Raw genomic sequence first — 18,661 nt, 5'->3', positions numbered from 1 at the left:
GCGATCAACTTAAGATATGTCAGCCCACTTTGTTTGTTTTTCCGAATCTCAAACCTAGTTCGATCCATACATGATATTATATTGTTCTAAGAAATCAGAAGCTCTACCTTGGGGATCAATGCAGAGGTCTAGTAGGAGACCTCCAGCAAGCTGAAGTTAAGGCAGACTCGGCGGTTAAGCCAAGAGAGACGCAGCCACCAATCGAACTCTTGGGTTACTAGTACGTAAACTAGGCGCCGAAACATGCTGCTCTGGTCGCAAACGCAAAAATCGTTTTTGGGATATGCATACGTAAAATCAATTACCACACAACATTTTTAACATGTACAGTTCATACTGAGAAGTCTCAAACAGACAAAAAAAAAAAAGTAATTGACAGAATGGTGCACATCTTGATAGCAGAATTGAAAAATATTGACCCTATCGGGCTGCAATTAGACAAAGCCCTAGTTAGTTATCGATCGGGGTGAGATGCCATTGAAATTTGAAATTTTACCACTGTACTTCCTTATGGTGTTATTCGGACTACCTGAGCTCTTAGTTTCATATTTTTTTTTTCAATGATTAATAGATACAAAGTCTGCCTCGTATTTCTATTAGAAAGATCTCACGATCCACGTTTCATTTCTCACAACCTTCACTCTCCTTTTGCCGTTCTTGATGCTCCACTATCAATCCAAAAGGACCAGAGAAGGACGTAGCTAGGCGGGAAAAAGGCTACAGTTTTAGTTCGTCCATGTCATCCAAGCTCAATTTTCACTGTTCAGAGTCCTCCTCAAATCTTGCCCAGGTGAAGTACGTACAAACATGTGGCTTTCTTAGCGAGGGAGATGAAAAGTTATATTCTAGTGCTTGTAAATGAAACGAAGATGATCTAGCAAATTAGTATAACAAGGAAAGAATATGAAAGTTTCCCGGCTCGGAGAAATAAAATAACAGAATTTGGTACAGGAACCTTAGAAACGAGAATCTGCAAAAGAATCAAACTCTCTTATCCGAGTAATGAACACCCACCTTGCTTCTTTGCGTTTGCAAGATGCCAAATTTCCTGGTTAAATTCCCTCGTTGAGATGCAGAAAAAGTTTGCCGATACTCAGGCATGTGTTGTACATAGCAATAGCCAAATCAGGACGTTTTCGACTGGTTCCTTATTGCAACTGGTTCTTTCTTTAAGCCAAATGAATGCCAACTTCAGACTGTCTGGCCAACGCCTACAAAACTGTTGTGCCGCTTAATATCGGTGTATGAGTTGCTTATATGCATCAGGGTGGGACGCATAGTACTCGACTTCAGCCTGAAACTCATACGGTTTGGACAAGTTATAGTCAGTTTAAAAGAGAAAAAATCCAAAGAATCCCGCAAACTAAAGTACAAAACCAACACAGTGAAAAATCTGAGCTCTAGGTGGCCAAGTTTTAGTACATGCGACGTTAGTAGGATTTTTAGTTTTCAGATTCTTACATCATAACGGAGTAATACAAATACAATTTTAAAAGGGAAAAACATATGCTTTCTCCTGACCCCCCAATATCAGTCACTGTTTGATAGAGATGCACAGAGTATGATTGTCCTTCTGACCAACAAATTACCTCGTTTCTCAAAGTCAAAAAACATGTTTCCAAAACAAGCTGATTAGGAACAAGAGTGGAAAATATGTGTACAAGCAGGTCAACTTGCACTAAATATTGATAGGTAGACGATAAAAATACTAACTGCAGAAGCCAGTAAATAGTTTCTCGCCATTTGAGGCTGGTTCAACAGAAACAGAGACAGGCCTCTCTAGCCATCTGGAAAGGGGTTGAACAATTTCAGACCTTGCTATCTTACACCAGGAAAGAAATCCACAAGAATCTTCCGTGCTTTTTTTCAGGGAAGATGTGCATAACAAAGGAAATGTAAAAGGTTGATTTCGAAAAAAAAAAAACCCACAAGTTGAACATAAGAAGTATTGACGAAATCAGTTCAGCGTCGAATCACAATGTGCAGTATAAAAGTACGCCAAGGGCACTAACCTTCTTTACGCCAACAACTGTGGAGACAAGCTTCTCACCAACTAAATTCTTCAAAGTTTCATCCTTAGCAAGAGCTTCAATAGATTCGTTGAGTGAAGTGGGCAATTTAGGAAGATTTATGTCATGATCACTAGGATTTGTTTCTGTTCATGAAAGAATTTATACCAAGTTACAAACTCATCCTAAGGATTGCAGCTTAATACAGAACCACAAAGACAAGTTATGATCAAAACAAATGGTCTACAGCAACATCCAAGATATTCACCAGCAATATTTATATTTCCGCAACCCAGTTTTATATTATTCTCCTTTCTTCATTAGAACATCTGAAACAGAAACAGCTTGTTTTGTTTGTTTAAATCCTTAGTGTTCATTATACATATGTAGGTGTGTGTGTGTGTGTACGGCGATACCCCTGTACCCAAGTTTTTGAAAATACTCCATACCCGTACCTGTACCAGCACCCATACAATACCTATGTAACGTACGTACTAACTAATAGCCATAATGGGGTAAAATTTTAATCAGATTGTCGAAAAAAATTAGGTTACATGTCATTTAACATACACTCTGATCTAATCAATTTTGTCATCATGCCAATTTCATCTTGGATCCTATCTCCTAACATCCGGCTATCTTCATTGCATGAAGCTATTTTGCCTACAATTTTTATGAGAACCAGAAAAGATATCCCAACATACGATTTGTATGATTGGACAAATAAAACCATTCTTAGAAGTATAAATTGCATTTTAAAAAAGAAAATGAACAGTCAAAAGAAAGGGAAGAAAATGTAGTACAATTGCCAAATATTGGTCATGCCCAGGACTTGAAACACCACAGAGCCATAATCCTTTGCATAAAAGATGTCAATGGAAGAGAAATTTTATCAGAACATAGAAATAAATCGAAATATCACATGTAACTCAAAAAGACTAGATTCCAGGGAGGCAACTTTATCTAATTCACACATACAAAAGAACAAAGGTCGTCCACCCTAGCTAAAAACAAGCAAAAAAGATTCTCATTTTGACAATTCCAAAAAGTTGAGGATGGCATTAATATACGCGCAGATTTGTGCATGCTTATGTGTGTAACAATGAGAGAAATGCTGGGGAGATAACATATCAAATTGTCTGTTTTTCAGTTGACATCAAATAATATATATTTCATGCTATTATCTTCCCGTGGAGGGAGAAAATCCGTTCATGCACCTAACTGAAACAGAAAACTGCCATGCAGATATGCTCCTATACTGGTTGATGATTGCACTCATCTGAATAAGTAATGATCAATTTATTAGAAATTAGCAGATTCATTATCAACAGAAGTGGATGAAGATAGGAACTAAGAAACGACAGGATTCATGAAATATAAAAAGGCCAGCAGTTTAGCCATGGAAAACAAATATAACTTGATGTCCAATATTTTGAAGACGCACCAACAGGGTCTGGCAAAACAAGCTTTCTTCTGAGGCCATCAATGCCAGCAGCCATAATTGCAGCCAAACCTAAATATGGATTTGCACATCCATCAAAAGTTTTAACCTCAAAATTGCTAACAAGTCCACTATGTACTCCTGGAGGGCTTGCCGTCCTGAGTGGTGCTTCCCTGTTCTCCTTTCCCCAACAATGAAATGCCCCACTCCAGGTATTTGGTTTTATGCGGTCGTAACTGCAAGCATTTGAAAGTACATGAGGATGTACCTTAAGAGAATTTGCAAATTTGAAGAAAACAAGATCGCAGTTTTACAACTTATTTTGTTGAAGAAGCAATGGTTGAGAGAGTCAGAGAGGTTAAAGTAACAAAACTCTTCATATGTGGAACATTAGCCAATATAGTATAGTAATAAAACAACATGGGACGTCGGAGGAGACACTGGCATGAGTTTGCTAGCTACATCCGATGGACACATTTTATGCAAGAGAATCAAGCCTATGAAAGGAAACGCAGTGGCACCTTTGCACATTATGATGCATTGAATACCAAAAAGGGCCAATATTCTGTTTATCATCTTCATTTACAATTTATACTTTTAAGAGGCTGCTTCTTAGTCCTTTAGGCACCATATCAAAGTTAGGGGCCAACGGTGCAAACTCCCAGGTGCCCACTGCATTGGAACGCTGCATGTTGGGTAACCAGCACAAATATTTTTATGTGTTGTGTGCGCATTACCTAGAACCCATCCATGCTCCTGAAAAGCATGTTGACTAACCATATTTAGGCTGGAGCACGACATTCACTTCCTAGTAGGAGGTCAATGCACTTGTTTTCACTTGCAAGCACTTGCAACAATCGAGTTAACAAATACTCTAAAAACTCCAACACCTTGCTCTTCTTCCGATAATGGAAGAGGAAGAAATTAACCGGGTGAAATTCTCTGACCTCCTTCAAAAATAAGAAGAGCCATGGATGTGAAAGCACCATTTTCATTTTAAAGAGATTGAATAGTGATTAGCTAAGTGACAGTGATACATGGGGGAGGCCCACGTACCTGTACCAATACGGAAAAACTGGTATAGGGGTACGACTAGTTGCGTTTAGATCGGTTCCGGGTTGAAACCGATCCAAACCACAAAAAAAAAACCTTACCCGCAAAGCCCAACGTTTCTTCCAACCTACAACACTACAAGAGGTAGAGGAGGATGAGGAGGAGGGGACATGGAAGAGGAAGAAGAACCGAAAGAATGATCTCAGTCAATTTATGTTTTTTTATGAGATTATATGTAGGAACTATGAAAGGAACATTGTCTTAATAATGTGATGATATCAATTAATTTTTTAATTTTATTTTTTGGAATTAAAAATATATAATTAACACCATACCACCGTACCAAGATTCGCGAAAACGCGGTACCTATACCCGCTTTCCCATACCCGTACCAGCACATGTACCCATGCCTATCTGACATAGGTGGTTAGGGGTCAAAAGTATAAGAAAGTCAACTATAAAATGTGATAGACTGATAGTGCTTGTGGCGTTGAGGGGAATAGGTAATTCATGAGACTAAAAATTGTAAGAATAAGTAAATAAATAATAAAGAAAAATATTAAATTTTATCAAACAAGCTTGTTCAAACCCTTGTTGGATAGCCCCATTCTCCATATGCAAAAGAGTTAGTTTCTTTGGAGAAGCTTCTGTACCATTTCATCAGCATTAAAATTGTGCCATCCTAGCATTGTAAACAAGCAGACTGACATTGACATGGGCAGAAACAGTGCAATTTCAAAATGTGGCTCATACCTGTTTGGAAGAGGAGCTGTGAATGCCATTATTGAAGGGAGATGAACAAAAATACCAGCCATGAAATTCTCACCAATTTGGGTCATTCCATATTTAGTTGTTGTGCCATTTGGAGCCATAAAAACATTCTCTTCATTCTGCTGTAAACTAAGATGTACATGTGACCCAGAACCAATATCATTAAGGAAGTACCTGGATGCAAGTAAGAAACATGAACCGGTGTGTGTTAGAACTTTTCAAATAGGCTCTAAGCTAAAATTTTTGGTATGCACTGTGACATGCATAAATTTCTATAACTTTGTTTCGTTTTATAAGCTTTCAATGCATGAATATGCACATATCAACAGGCATTTACATGACAAGGAAAGGCACTAAGAAGAACAAAAGAAAGACAAATCAATATCAAACACATCATAGAAAAGGAAAGCAACTGATGGTAATTAATACGTTTTCTGGCAGTTGAAACACATAACTGTGATATATTTTCAAATGTTTCACTAGCATTTGGTTATGAATGCATACATGCAATTTGCATTTGAACTATCTCATGTGAAATTGGTATCTGGAAAACCTTAAGCAGTGCATCTTGATATAATGACTGAAGCTTGAAAATTGCAGAGCAGAGAGGTCCCCTGCAAATTCTAAAAGAAGAGTTATTTCTAGTTTAGCACAGCATTTTTGCCCATGGAAACAACTTATAGCCACTTGAATCGCAGCCAAAATCATGACTGACGTTATAATGGATTTGAATACTACGTGCAACCAAGTGATGCTCTTCAAAATGAATGTGTCAAAATCATTTTGACGGAGAAAACAGGTAACCAAGATTTCCCAATGTTTTCCATAGCAATGACAAAATTATCCACAAAAGGTATTAGATGTCCCATATAAAGATAACTTTGTTCAAGAGAGTAAATAGGAATTTGTGGTGATTGCTTGATTAAGAAGATCTATTACATGTTCTAGCTTTGAATGAGATAGAATATATGATACCGTATTTCAGAACAAGATATCAGCATTTGATATCCATAAATATTAAATAATCTATATTTCAAACTCAAGTTCTACATTGCTCATACATGGAGAAGTTTCACTAGCCATTTTTGTAGCTAATGCAAGACTATGAAACCAAATTCAGTAGTAGGCATCTTCCTAACCACAATACTGTAAGACAGACAAACACATCAAAATGACTAAAGAAATAAAATAACATTTCAAATGCCCTTAAATTTAACATATGCACCATGAATATGTTATATGTAGTCCAACAACTTACTTTGGTAGGAACGTCGCTAGAAATCCATGCTTGCGGACAACCGATCTTATAGTTTCACGAGTCAAAATCAAATTATCGGCAGCACGACCACAGTGTGTATGCCCCAAGGATATCTCGAACTGTCCGTTCCCTGCTTCTGCATGTATCTGCAAATTTGAGGGTACTTCAGAACCAAGGAAGATCCCCTTTTTATCTTATTAGCAAGCTGGGATCAGGCAAATTGATCCACTGATAGATTTGCACAAGGATGGGAACAAATTATAACTGCTAAAGGATATTCATGTCAAATATATCAAGTACAGGAAGGCTGCTGGCACACACGAAAACTGAAAATAGGCCTAAGCAAGCAACCATGGAATCACCTACCATGTCAGGTTATTCCTGTATACAATAGATAAAAGAATAGCATGCAGAAAAAACTAAAAACTCTGCACTTATACCATGTGATGAGGATAAATGATTAGCTTCACATGGCAAAAGTAATATACCTGCTCCACTGAAATTCCCATGGCACTGAGAGCATTATTCACTTCCTTTAGAATTGGATATGCAGCATCAAATGCTGCAGTGGAGCAATATGGAGTTGAATCAAATGGTAACCATTCCCGTTGTCCATCCCTGCATGTAATATGAGCACAAAATGAAGAAAAGAGTTGGCAAAGATGAGTTAAAAACCAGACGAGAATTCATGGAAATTTATGTCTTTTTCTTTTTCTGATAGAGCTGTTTGGTGCTTGTGCATTTCTAAACAGCTTCTATAAGCAGCTATTTTATTTGCTCCAAGAAAACCTTAACATGACGGCTTGTGAAGTACACCTTCTATATTGGAAAACCAATACATCTAAGGTATGCAAGGCTCAACTTGGATTATGCAAAAAAAATGAAAAACACTCAAAACTATGTTTCCTGTACGCAACTGAAACAATTAGAGAGAAAGAGAGAAATTGCCTATACTTGCAGTATAACACAACAACAGAACCAACGAGAACTCCATCCACCAACTGGGGGGTCAGACTTAATAATATATACATGCAGTTGACTCTATTCACCTAGTAAGGGTTTGGACTTATGACTTTCAAGTTAAAGAAAGCAAGGACGGGCTCGTTTCTGTTGGCAAGAACTTGAAGTGCTCTGACAAACCGCAGGTTTGCCTGTCCAAACTAAAAAGAGTTTCTAGATCAATGTGTATAATCATATTACAAAGTACATGAAATGAGGCTATATGATAGAAAAAGTATTTAAAATGAAATTGTTACACTCGTCTACACAGTTATTTATACGTAAGCAGAAGAAAACACGCCTTGCAGTTCAAAATCCAACTATAAATGAGTCAGCAGGAAGATAATCTGTTTACTCGTTTGAAACAAGATGCCACTTGAATCATTGAACAAGTCAGTCCAACATTACCTGCATTCACTCCTTAAAATAAAGAACTCATTCTCAAAACCTGCATTCATTTCCTGAATAAGAAGAAAGTTGAAACAATAACAAAAAAGAAAAGGTGAATGTTCATAGAAGCAAAAAAAAAAAACAGTATGCACATCATGATTGTAGAAAGTAGAAACCGTACCAAATTGAATTCCTTCTTTAGGACATTTGAAACTCTTCTCAATGCTTCTCTTGGACAATATTCCCAAGGTAGTCCAGGTTTAACATGCATGTCTGCCAAAACCAACTCTTCCTCTTGCGACCTGTTTAAAACAACCATACTGTTGACAGACATGCCCATCCTAAAACAGACAAACAGGCAGAAAGGAGTGGAAAAGAATGCCTCTTGTATAATGCAAAATGAAGAAGCATACAGAAAATAGAATGAAGAGCTCACATCTTCTTCTGATGATTTATTAAGGATAATGACTAACATAATAGTACATAAATGAGATGCTGAAAGCGTTCATAACAAAAAAACAAGAACGATATTAGGAAATATTTCAAAACAGTACAAAAAAATACCTATCAGACTGTATAAGAAAGCCAAATTGTTCAGGAAATCCAGATACTGGGCACTGGGAAGGTTGGATTCAGGGATGTTTCTCAAGCTTTTGCTTGCCATGGCTGCTAACTATTAAATGAAATACACAATTTCTTTGCAGGTAGTTTATATATAGTGAGCTTTTTCATGACAGCACAACTGGATGGACCCACCTTAATCACATAAATGCAATAAAATACATTAGATGCTAATATATTTTCTACTTGATAGAATTGTAGCTAAACTGTCGTAGAAAAGAAAAAAGCTACAATACAGTAATGCGAGAACATTCAATGTACCAGCACTTAAACAATTAGTTCAGCTGATGATAAAATTTTATACTGATACCAAGTAGAAAAAGTTTTAGTTGGATCACACAATTCTGGGGATTATTTCAGATAAGGCTTTGTTTCAGGTTTCACCATAAAAAGTGAAAAAATAGTTGATATAACAATTGACTATCATTAAAAAAATTATGAAGAGCAAGTGAATAAACATCATTGTCAAGAAACTACTCAGCTACATTTAGCACAAAACACAAGGTACAGGTATATTATTTATGAATAAAAGCTCCACTTGCTAGAAATCAAGTTCCAGTTGCCAGATCCTGACAAAAGACATGCGATTTCTAATTGGTACATCTTATCTCTTCTAAGAACTCGGGTTATGAAAGCTGCACTATTTATACAATAAGCTTGATGACCAAATATAAGAATACAGAAGTTGAGGATCCATCAGACTAACGTTTTTGAAAATAACAATACATGTAAACAACATTGCCATCTGATACCTTGAATTGAAAAAGCAATGTGCATGGTGAAACTGTCATACCAGGGTAGCCTGCATGATGTTGAAAGATCTGGGATTAGCCGAATTTCACCCACAGCAGTAAGATTGGATCCTTCAGCAGGGCCATCACAAAAGGAGGTCATGCCCATTGAAGCAAAAGTAAGACCAACCCCATGGTCTTTTACAACTTGATGGAAGCGACTCTCAGGTATTACCTAGGACCAACAAAACAATGACACAATCACAATAAAGTACAGAATAACTCCTTTCTTCATGAGAAAAACTGGCAAGAATATTCTAAGCTTGAAGACGTGTATTTTTATATACCATTTAGATAATGGATTAACTTTAAATTTCCATTCTATTGAAATGCAAATGACAAAATACCAAAAGACAAAACTTGCTGCCTCATAAAGTGTGGCTCAAAATATGAACCTGATCAAGTCAATTATTCAACTAAAGAACTAGTTACAAAGTTAGGGTTTCCAAACGTTGTCACTAAGTGAAGAAAGCAGTAGTCCGCTAAGTTTGAATAAAAGACTGATGGAGGATTTTAAGTAAGAAATGTCATCAGGAGATAATATGTAATATTGGTTCAACACTATTTCTCAATCCAATTCACCTCCATTGCAGAGAAACATAGCTGATATATCTCATCTGACTAAGGTTCAAAAGCTAGGAGCCTAAGATAGTAAGATGACTTAGAATAGGCAATAACACTTACACAATACTCAAATAACTTACACGACAACGATGTTGTCCAGATGTGTCCACCCACATAACACGTACAAGAACAGTTTTTTGTGCAGGCTGCTTCACAAGTTTATTTGTTTGGGATGAATACAGTGTAGCTTCCGGTGAGTCGACATTTTGTTTGACCTTGTAAATTTGTAAAGCATTGTCCCTAAGAATGCTCTTCGCAGCATCAATAGCCTCTAATATAGTGAGATCTCCATCCTCACAAGCATCACACAAGACAGTAGCAAGAGTCTCGCGTGCCCGTTTTGCACCTAAAAGAGAGACATAAATTTGAGGAAGTTTAGCAGTAAGTGGAAACAACAGCAATAAATAGCAAAAGAGAACATGAGTAATTTAGTATGACTGAAAGGACATAGGTTGAAATTAAAGATTAACAAAACTGGTTGGCTGTGATCCAACTTTGATATAACAGGGTAAAATTAAAAAGCTATGTTAAGATAACAGGTAGAAATAAAAAGCTATGTTACGTCGTGCAGGTGCAGAGTAACTTCAAAAAGCTTGGGTTCAGAGAAACAGCAATATTCACACACACACACACACATACATACAACTTTAAGAAATTTTCTCAACAAATTGCTACTCATAAAAGTTTCTAATTTGCCTTAGGTAGTTATTTATCAATAAAAGTAGGGTAATGGTGGATTTAATTTAATAAAAAAACCCATTTTTCACATTACAGAACAGATTTACGAGCAATACCAGTGAAACAACAAATAAATGAACAAGTTCAACGACATTGAGTGCAGCAATTGCTTTCAGTATTGTTGCTTTTTTTTCTTTTACTCTTGCTCTCCAAGTGGGCAAGGCTTAGTAGGTGACTTTGATATGTGGGACACCCTGTCAAGTTCTATAGCTACAATTTGGACAACATCAGCTTAAGATATATGGACAGGATCAATAGTTGGACCATGCAAGCAAACTATTAGAATTTGTGCATGTGTGTGTGTGTGTGTGTGTGTCATGTACATGGGTTAATCCGCTTGGTTAAGTAAAGGCTTCGACAGTAAAGTATAGCCGTCGACAACGGGTTGAGATTGGCTAGTCCACATGAACTCTGTTTGGAGTCATTGGGACCAAGACAACAGCTAGCTCCTCCACTTGCTGCTGTATATAATGAGGACTGATCCCTCTTGTAAATTTCATTGCTTCTCTAAGTTATGTTGTCAGTTGATTGTATGATGTTGATGTATTTGTGCCTAACTGCACATTTCCCTAGTGTTATGGAGTGACCTTGAAGTTTGGCCTTCAATGCCAGTTTGCTTGGGGCTCGTTTGTTTTGCCTATCTCCGGGCATTTTTACACAAACTACAAGTAAAATAACATTTTTCTCCAAAAATAACAGATAGATGAATATATCGAGATAACAGTGACATCTTCATATAATATATTATGGGAGTAGACCAGAAACATAAAATATAAATCCAGAGTGATGTTCAAAAGCATACCTAAGAAAAATGTTTCAGGAAAGGCATATCCGTCTGTACTAAACATCACCTAACAAAAGAAGAGAAAAGAGAAAACAAATAACACCATAAGATGATCAAATCAGCAATAAACTATCCATCTTGATGAAACATTTGAGTGCAATATGGGCTGTTAATCTATCGTTATTATAAGAACTGCATGACACAATGTCCAAAACGATCAAAATGTCAGCATAGGCAATATCAGGTGATTACAAATTAGAGTTTCGTAGAGTTGTTCCTTTACTGTACTAATGCCACTGCACTGAAGACCTATCAAAACAGCTGACCTAAGTTATCGGCAAGCACAAATACACAAATCATCAACAACGAGATGTAAGAATACAAGCATTATCTTTGACTATTAATTATGCACAACAGCATTACTGGAGCAATGCAATGCATACATAGTTAGATAGGTGATATATGCTGTTTAAGCTTCTCAACTAAATGAAAAACAAGAATCAACTTCCCTTCATAAAGATTCCATGTTAAGAAAAGCTTTCACATGAAAAGGAAATATTGAAAAGTAAGAGAACCTTTATCATCTAAATCCACTGGAAAATCAAAAAAGTGTTATATTCATATTGGAGGACCTGTAGCAGAAAGATTGGGAACATGTGAAGGGGTTTGTGTCATCACCTTATTTATAGGAGTTAACTCTAAAAGCTGCTTGACTGATGAAACCATCCCATGAACACTAAGCTTTGGAATCGCCAAACCAAAATCAACATAAACCTGATTTTCGTAGGTATTAGTATAATATTAAAGCTAAACTTAAAAGATACAAAGTGCATCAAGTAAATGAAGGAAATTGGAGAGTATACATTCGGATAAACAGATGCCAGATATGATGCTTCCTGTGAGAATGGGTAAGATGCATGAAGTAGAACAATCCGACATTTTGTGAATCGCTTGTCCTCAAGAAGTACACGTAAGTGAAGTGGGTTGCTAAGCCTCAAGTCTAGGTCTTTATCTCCAAAACTGAATCAATAAAAAAAAAGGAAGATCTAAGCAAAAAGTTATATTAATGAAAGCAATGAATTTTGTTGTCCAATAAGTCACAGAAACATGAAGCATGAAGAAAGAGGTAAAAGTAAATAAACATGTCAAAAGGGCCTTTTATGCCTTCATGTAACAGACGACATGGCAACTTTACCAAGAACTATGCACAATTTTTTACTTAAACAGAAAACCATTCGATTGTGATGAAATAGGTCTCCCAAAAAATACATAATACTCCTCCCTCAGGGTGGAACAATGAGCAGAAACGACCGACTATGTCAAATAACCGATCTCCACAAAATAGCAACATAAAGTTTGGATCAAGAAGCAGCCAACAGGTTAGACGGTCAGCAATCCGAAGCATCAGTCTTTGCTTCCTCCCCATGTAGATCTGCATTTTTCCAGTCTTCTATGATGGGATTTGGATATCTTACTGTAGAAAGATATCTCAAGACAAAAAATATCAGGCTTTCCTTCAAGTGTTTACCTTGGGAAACTCTCCTACATATATAAGCATCTGACATATTCATCCACTGTACTCAGCAATTTCTCAAGCAAGGTTTTCCAGTAAGATGGAGAACATTAGAATATCAAACTGAATGTGGCTCTCAAGAATTAATCAAGTGCATGAAGAAATTAATCAGTAGAAAGCTTTATATTAATCTGCCTTTGGCCTTTTTACCCTGTATGTATTTGAACAGGCAAGTCATAATCTATTGCTACCTCCAAACTGAGTGTTAATATGTAGTCAATGAAGCTCTTGTTCTGGATACGAACAGGTTTTCCATCTGAACAATAGTAGGAGTGAGAATGATTACCTCAAAAGGTTGTATAAGATAATAGAACATGTTAAAAAAATAATAATAATAACAATATTGCATCATCAAATTCACTAACCATTTAAGACTTTTAGAATACTATTCTCCACAATCTCGCTGCAAAAATGTGTATCAATTTGCAGGCCACTTCTGTAAGCAGCTATACTCTTCAGGGCGACAACTTTACTGGCAGCCGTATGACCCTGTTAAGGAACACAGTATCTATAACAACAGTAACTGGAGGTAGATGTCAATAATTGCACTAGAGAACAAATCCCGAGGATATTGTTTTAACTTTGTCAAGAATATATAGCTGAAATCCTCCAGCGTCCATTGCTTCCCACTTTGTAGCCCCTGAAAATAAACAAAAATAACATCCAACTTCATACTGCAATTTAGGGAAACTAAAACTCTATCCATAAAAAGTTAGAGGAAAGATAGAGAGCAGGTTGCCACCCATTTCATATTTACTAAGTTGCCCAGCCACAAGAGCACTTCACCTGGTTGCCAGTGTATTCTCATCACTACATTGACAATCCTAACAGGTGGTAAAACAAGAATTGAACTGAGAAGGTGATGAGATCAGATATGAAAAGGTGATGAGATCAGATAATCTAGCTTATGGCACTAAATATTGATATAATAAAATCAATGTTCCCAGCACAGGCGGAGTTCTTGCAATGAGGTGGCAAAACCACAGCCTCAGAGATTAGCCACATTGTAGAGACGACATCCATTTGGTTAAACCTATCAGTTCCTGTTAGTTTAGCAATACGGATATGAAGAGGTGAAAAATTACACTATGAGACAAAAAAGAATCCAAAACAGTTAAAGTAGTTAATGGTAAAGAAACTCTCCTATTAGCACAAAAGAAACCACAATGTTCACATGACAAAGGGAATTCCTAGGATGAAATAATAAACCCAGAAGATGCTAAGAGGGTAGACTTTATGCCTATTTGTGTCCTTATGTGTGTGTGTGTGTGTGTGTGTAAGAGAGAGAGGGAGAGAGAGAGAGAGCCACACTTCCTCAAGTATTTCCTCTGCAAGTCGCTCGATTCTCAGTACTCTACCAACAACAGGCACATAACTTTTGTGCCATTCAATGTCATGCATTTTGTCAAAAGTGATGCCATCATCAATGAAAACAGCAGATATCTTTGCAGCTTCAAAGCTTTTCGAGCAAATCTGCTGGAGTCCAGATGACTTGCGATGCTGTTGAATACCATCCAGTGATGCCTCGCAGCCATACAAGCCAGCAATATCTTTGATGCTTCTCTGTTGCATAGACTTATCAAATTTTGGTCAGAAACAACAAAGACTTCTAATCCTGAGATCGAGAAGCTACAAGCCTATAAAAGAACCTAATCGTGCAATACAATGATGATTTAGGATGGTCAAAGAAATATAAACCTAAACTAGTGTTCTGCAGTAGAGAAATATACCGCTTGAATATGAATCTGAATAAACACAACTTAACTCACAAAATATAACCCTAAACTAGTATTCTGAGAAATCTACAGCTTGAGTACGAACCTAAATAAAACACAACTTAACCCCGCAATATGAAGGATTCAAATTGATAGATGACAATTATAAGAGACTAAGAGTTTCCACAAAAAAACATGTCAAAATTTGACAAGTAGAAAATTAACATAATCATGGACACATCACGACACTCGTAACCTCCCTTTCAAGAGAGGTACAGGAGAGGTAGATTAGGGATAAGAGTTTGCATTGGGCATGAGCAACCGATTGACACAAACTGAACACAACCAATTTGTACAAAAGGAAAATTGCCTCTGGTGACCAGCAAGCGAACAATCGTGAAATATCGTATTAAACGACCTGAAATAAAATGAGCATAGAACTTGTCTAAAAGAAATAACAACTAACCTCCGACCAAACTGATCGTGCCTACCGAAAAAACAAAAACAGAAAAAAGGAAAAAGCTGATCGACTCAACTCGAGATCATGAAAATGTGCAAAATCAATATCAACTCTCGTTGACTTGTCAATAATCAGCCATTAAGCGCGACAATAAACCAATGGCCCATAAAACTTGATAAGTAGCTTAATAAGCTGATTAAATAAACCCAACACGATCAGAACGTGCGAGAACAAGATCAATCACCAGCCACTGGCATCCAGTGAGTGATCCATCATAAACCGACAGAAATCAAACAGAAATAAGTCAACCAAGAAAATCGCCCTCGCAAATGATCAACCTTGTAACAAACTGGTCAGCTGAAGCGTACACTATCAAAAAGTGCAACATGAAGATCATCTCTCACGACTGCGGAGTGGTCAATTATGACAATGGAATAAAAAACAAAAACAGAAAAAAGGAAAAAGCTGATCGACTCAACTCGAGATCATGAAAATGTGCAAATCAATATCAACTCTCGTTGACTTGTCAATAATCAGCCATAAAGCGCGACAACAAACCAATGGCCCATAAAACTTGATAAGTAGCTTAATAAGCTTCACCAGCCACAGGCATCCAGTGAGTGATCCATCATAAACCGACAGAATTCAAACAGAAACAAGTCAACCAAGAAAATCGCCCTCGAAAACGATCAATCTTGTAACAAACTGGTCAGCTGAACCGTACACTACTAAAAAGTGCAACACGAAGATCATCTCTCACAACTGCCAAGTGGTCAATTATGACAATGGAATACGAAAAAGCAAAAACAGAAAAAAGGAAAAAGCTGATCGAATCAACTCGAGATAATGAAAATGTGTAAAATCAATATCAACTCTCGATTGATTTGTCAATAATCAGCCATAAAGCGCGACAAAAAAAAAAAAGCAATGATCCATAAAATGTGATAAGTATCTTAATAAGATGATTAACCAAACCCAACACGATCAGAACGTGCAAGAACAAGATCAATCGCCAGCGACTAGCGACCAGAGAGTGATCCATCATAAACCGACAGAAATGGAACAGACACAAGTTAACCAAGAAAATCGCCTTCGAAAGCGATCAAGCTCCTAACAAACTGGTCAGCTGAACCGTACACTACCAAGAAGTGCAACATGAAGATAATCTCTCACGACTGCGGATCGGCCGATCCTGACAATGGAACACGGAAGTCCAAGAAAAAACTCCCTGACGCTCAACAACTAATCATTGAACAATCGACGCCGTCAAAACGTGCAAAATCAAGATCATTTCTCGCGACCAGCGGGTAATCGTTCATTCCACCGTAAGAACGAAAGACCCGAAACGAAAATAAGAACGATAAAGGAAGACGAAATGAGAAGGAGAGAACCTTGAAGGAAAGAGCATGAGGGACGTCATTGAGGGCATCGCCTTCGGCCTCGGAGAAGCATCGGATGAACGGAACGTCGGAATCGAGAGCGACGATATTGTGAGCGTGTGCATCCACCAGAGGGATGCTCTCTATCGCCCTTACCAACTCCCCGTACTTCCCCGCCATCGCCGCTCCCGCTCTCTCACTCTCACTCTTTCTTCTCGTGTCGGCGACAGTGGCCATCATCTTATAGGAACCAACAGTCAACCAATCAACGAGCGTGGAAGCCGGATTTGGACATTCTACTGCCTACCCAGTGGCCGTTTGTTTTCTCCATTACGCAATTACCAAACTACCTTTCCTGCCGGGTTTTCGCTGTTAGGTGTCTAATCTTGTCTTCCTTTCGGTGTTTCTACTTTCTTGGAACTCTCTTTTTTCCAAGTATTTTATTGGTTAATGAGTTTACTCATAAGTTCCACGTGTGTGTATATATATATATATATATATAACACAGCATCTATGTACATAGCAGGATATGGATTTGGTTCAAATTAAATGTCGTCTACCTTTCTAGAATATCAAATTTATCGAGTTTTAACATATTTGGATTTAGAATCGAGTTTTAGTTAGATATGAATGAAAGAATGTTAAGTTCAAGTTCCTACATTTAGATCCCTAGCCTGCCACTTCAAACTGGGGCTTCTCATGATATAGTTTTAGAAGGCGTTTTTTTTAATAACCACGGGAGGAGCAACTGCTTTGGCTTACCATCAGTAGTAGGGTTTCAGATGGATCAAATAGTTGTGACTACCATTTTTGTGTTCAATCTGTTTAGATTCCGAATCTGATTACAATTTGAATTCAGATTCAGTTTACAGTTTCATAACGGAATCTAAATCTTGGTCTGATGTTCGATTTAAGCCAACTGAATGGAAACATCAGATCTGATGCTAGTTGGCCCAGAACTGGCCTCATTAAAAAATCCGGGTTTGAATTTGAATTTGAATCTGACTAAATAAATGATTTGCATATGCAAAACTTTTGATTACCTAACGTTAAAAGTTCGCAAGTAGAGAGGCTTTCCCCTCAGTGCTTTCCTATTTTTCTTGCCATAAGATAATTAAAAGGATCATGTCTCAGCCTATTCCTTTTTCCCATTTCATGACATCCTTTAATTAATCTCAACAGTAATGTCTCTGTTGCCTCAGTTCGGATTGTTCTCGGCAACATGAAGTTGGAATCGCGCGTGCGAAAAATCACTCAGCCCAATCAATGGGGGAATGCTTCAAAAGGCGTAATGTAGTTGGTTGGGTTGATGAAAACCCGATCATCAATTCAATTTCTATGAGTATTATTTGTTAGTTGGCTCAGCAGCCCTAAGACTTTAGAGGCAGGAGAAGGGGAGAAGGGATTGGGCCTCTTCAAGGTATCTTTCCTCCTATCCTCCTTTTTTATGTGGACAGAAGATTAACAATCCACCATCCATAAATAAAGGTGGCTGAATGAAGACTTCTCCATTCCCAACAAACTCATATTTAATGAGTGTATGAAGCACTGAAAGTAATTTATTTACCAGGTTCTTCTGTTTTTCGTCACTATAACGATAGCCGTTTGTTCAACAAAACAAGTTAATTGATGGTCGTCATTGGAAGTGGTTGAGAACTAACTGCTTTCCGCGATGTGACGCAAAAGCGAAAAAGATGATAAAATTTTCAACTAGGAGTTCCAAGGTTCTGCAGAATTGCTTTTCAATGGGCAAGTTAAAGAGTTGGGGAGACTCGCATAAAACAGTGCTGCGGCTGAGGCACACCGATCTAGATCTTGACGACTTCCGATTTATTAGATCAGATCAGTAAATGGTTAGCACATGGGATGCACTCATTGGTTGGTTGCACATGAATATCGCAAGCAGAAATGGAAGGAAGCATTGGAATCTTTAGCATCCAATTAACAGCCTCCAAAAAGTTCATTTTAAGTGGCTTTTTTATTAGGAATTCAGATCCTTTAGACTTGGACATGCAGAGTGTAAGATGGTGAAAGTGTTTAGGTTATTGTCACTGT

The 18,661-nt window shown here is 37.4% G+C and overlaps 1 protein-coding gene across 1 annotated transcript; it reads right to left on the bottom strand.

Moving 5' to 3' along the window:
- Positions 1-828: 828 nt before the first annotated feature.
- Positions 829-16,830, bottom strand: LOC116252554 (protein fluG). Its single transcript, XM_031626900.2, has 18 exons — positions 16,619-16,830; positions 14,364-14,615; positions 13,625-13,692; positions 13,418-13,533; positions 13,203-13,308; positions 12,343-12,499; positions 12,158-12,253; positions 11,498-11,546; positions 10,038-10,303; positions 9,336-9,508; positions 8,103-8,223; positions 7,940-7,992; positions 7,021-7,150; positions 6,533-6,678; positions 5,257-5,448; positions 3,454-3,686; positions 2,013-2,155; positions 829-1,294 (listed from the first exon to the last, which is right to left on the bottom strand). The coding sequence occupies exons 1-18, from the start codon at positions 16,784-16,786 to the stop codon at positions 1,232-1,234; spliced, it is 2,532 nt and encodes an 843-aa protein (XP_031482760.1). The 5' UTR covers positions 16,787-16,830; the 3' UTR covers positions 829-1,231.
- Positions 16,831-18,661: the final 1,831 nt, after the last annotated feature.

Source organism: Nymphaea colorata, chromosome 4, assembly GCF_008831285.2.
Source record: "Nymphaea colorata isolate Beijing-Zhang1983 chromosome 4, ASM883128v2, whole genome shotgun sequence".
NCBI classification, from domain to species: Eukaryota; Viridiplantae; Streptophyta; class Magnoliopsida; order Nymphaeales; family Nymphaeaceae; genus Nymphaea; species Nymphaea colorata.
The sequence above is the reverse complement of the archived record's forward strand: the minus strand, read 5'-3'. Positions and strand labels throughout refer to the sequence as shown.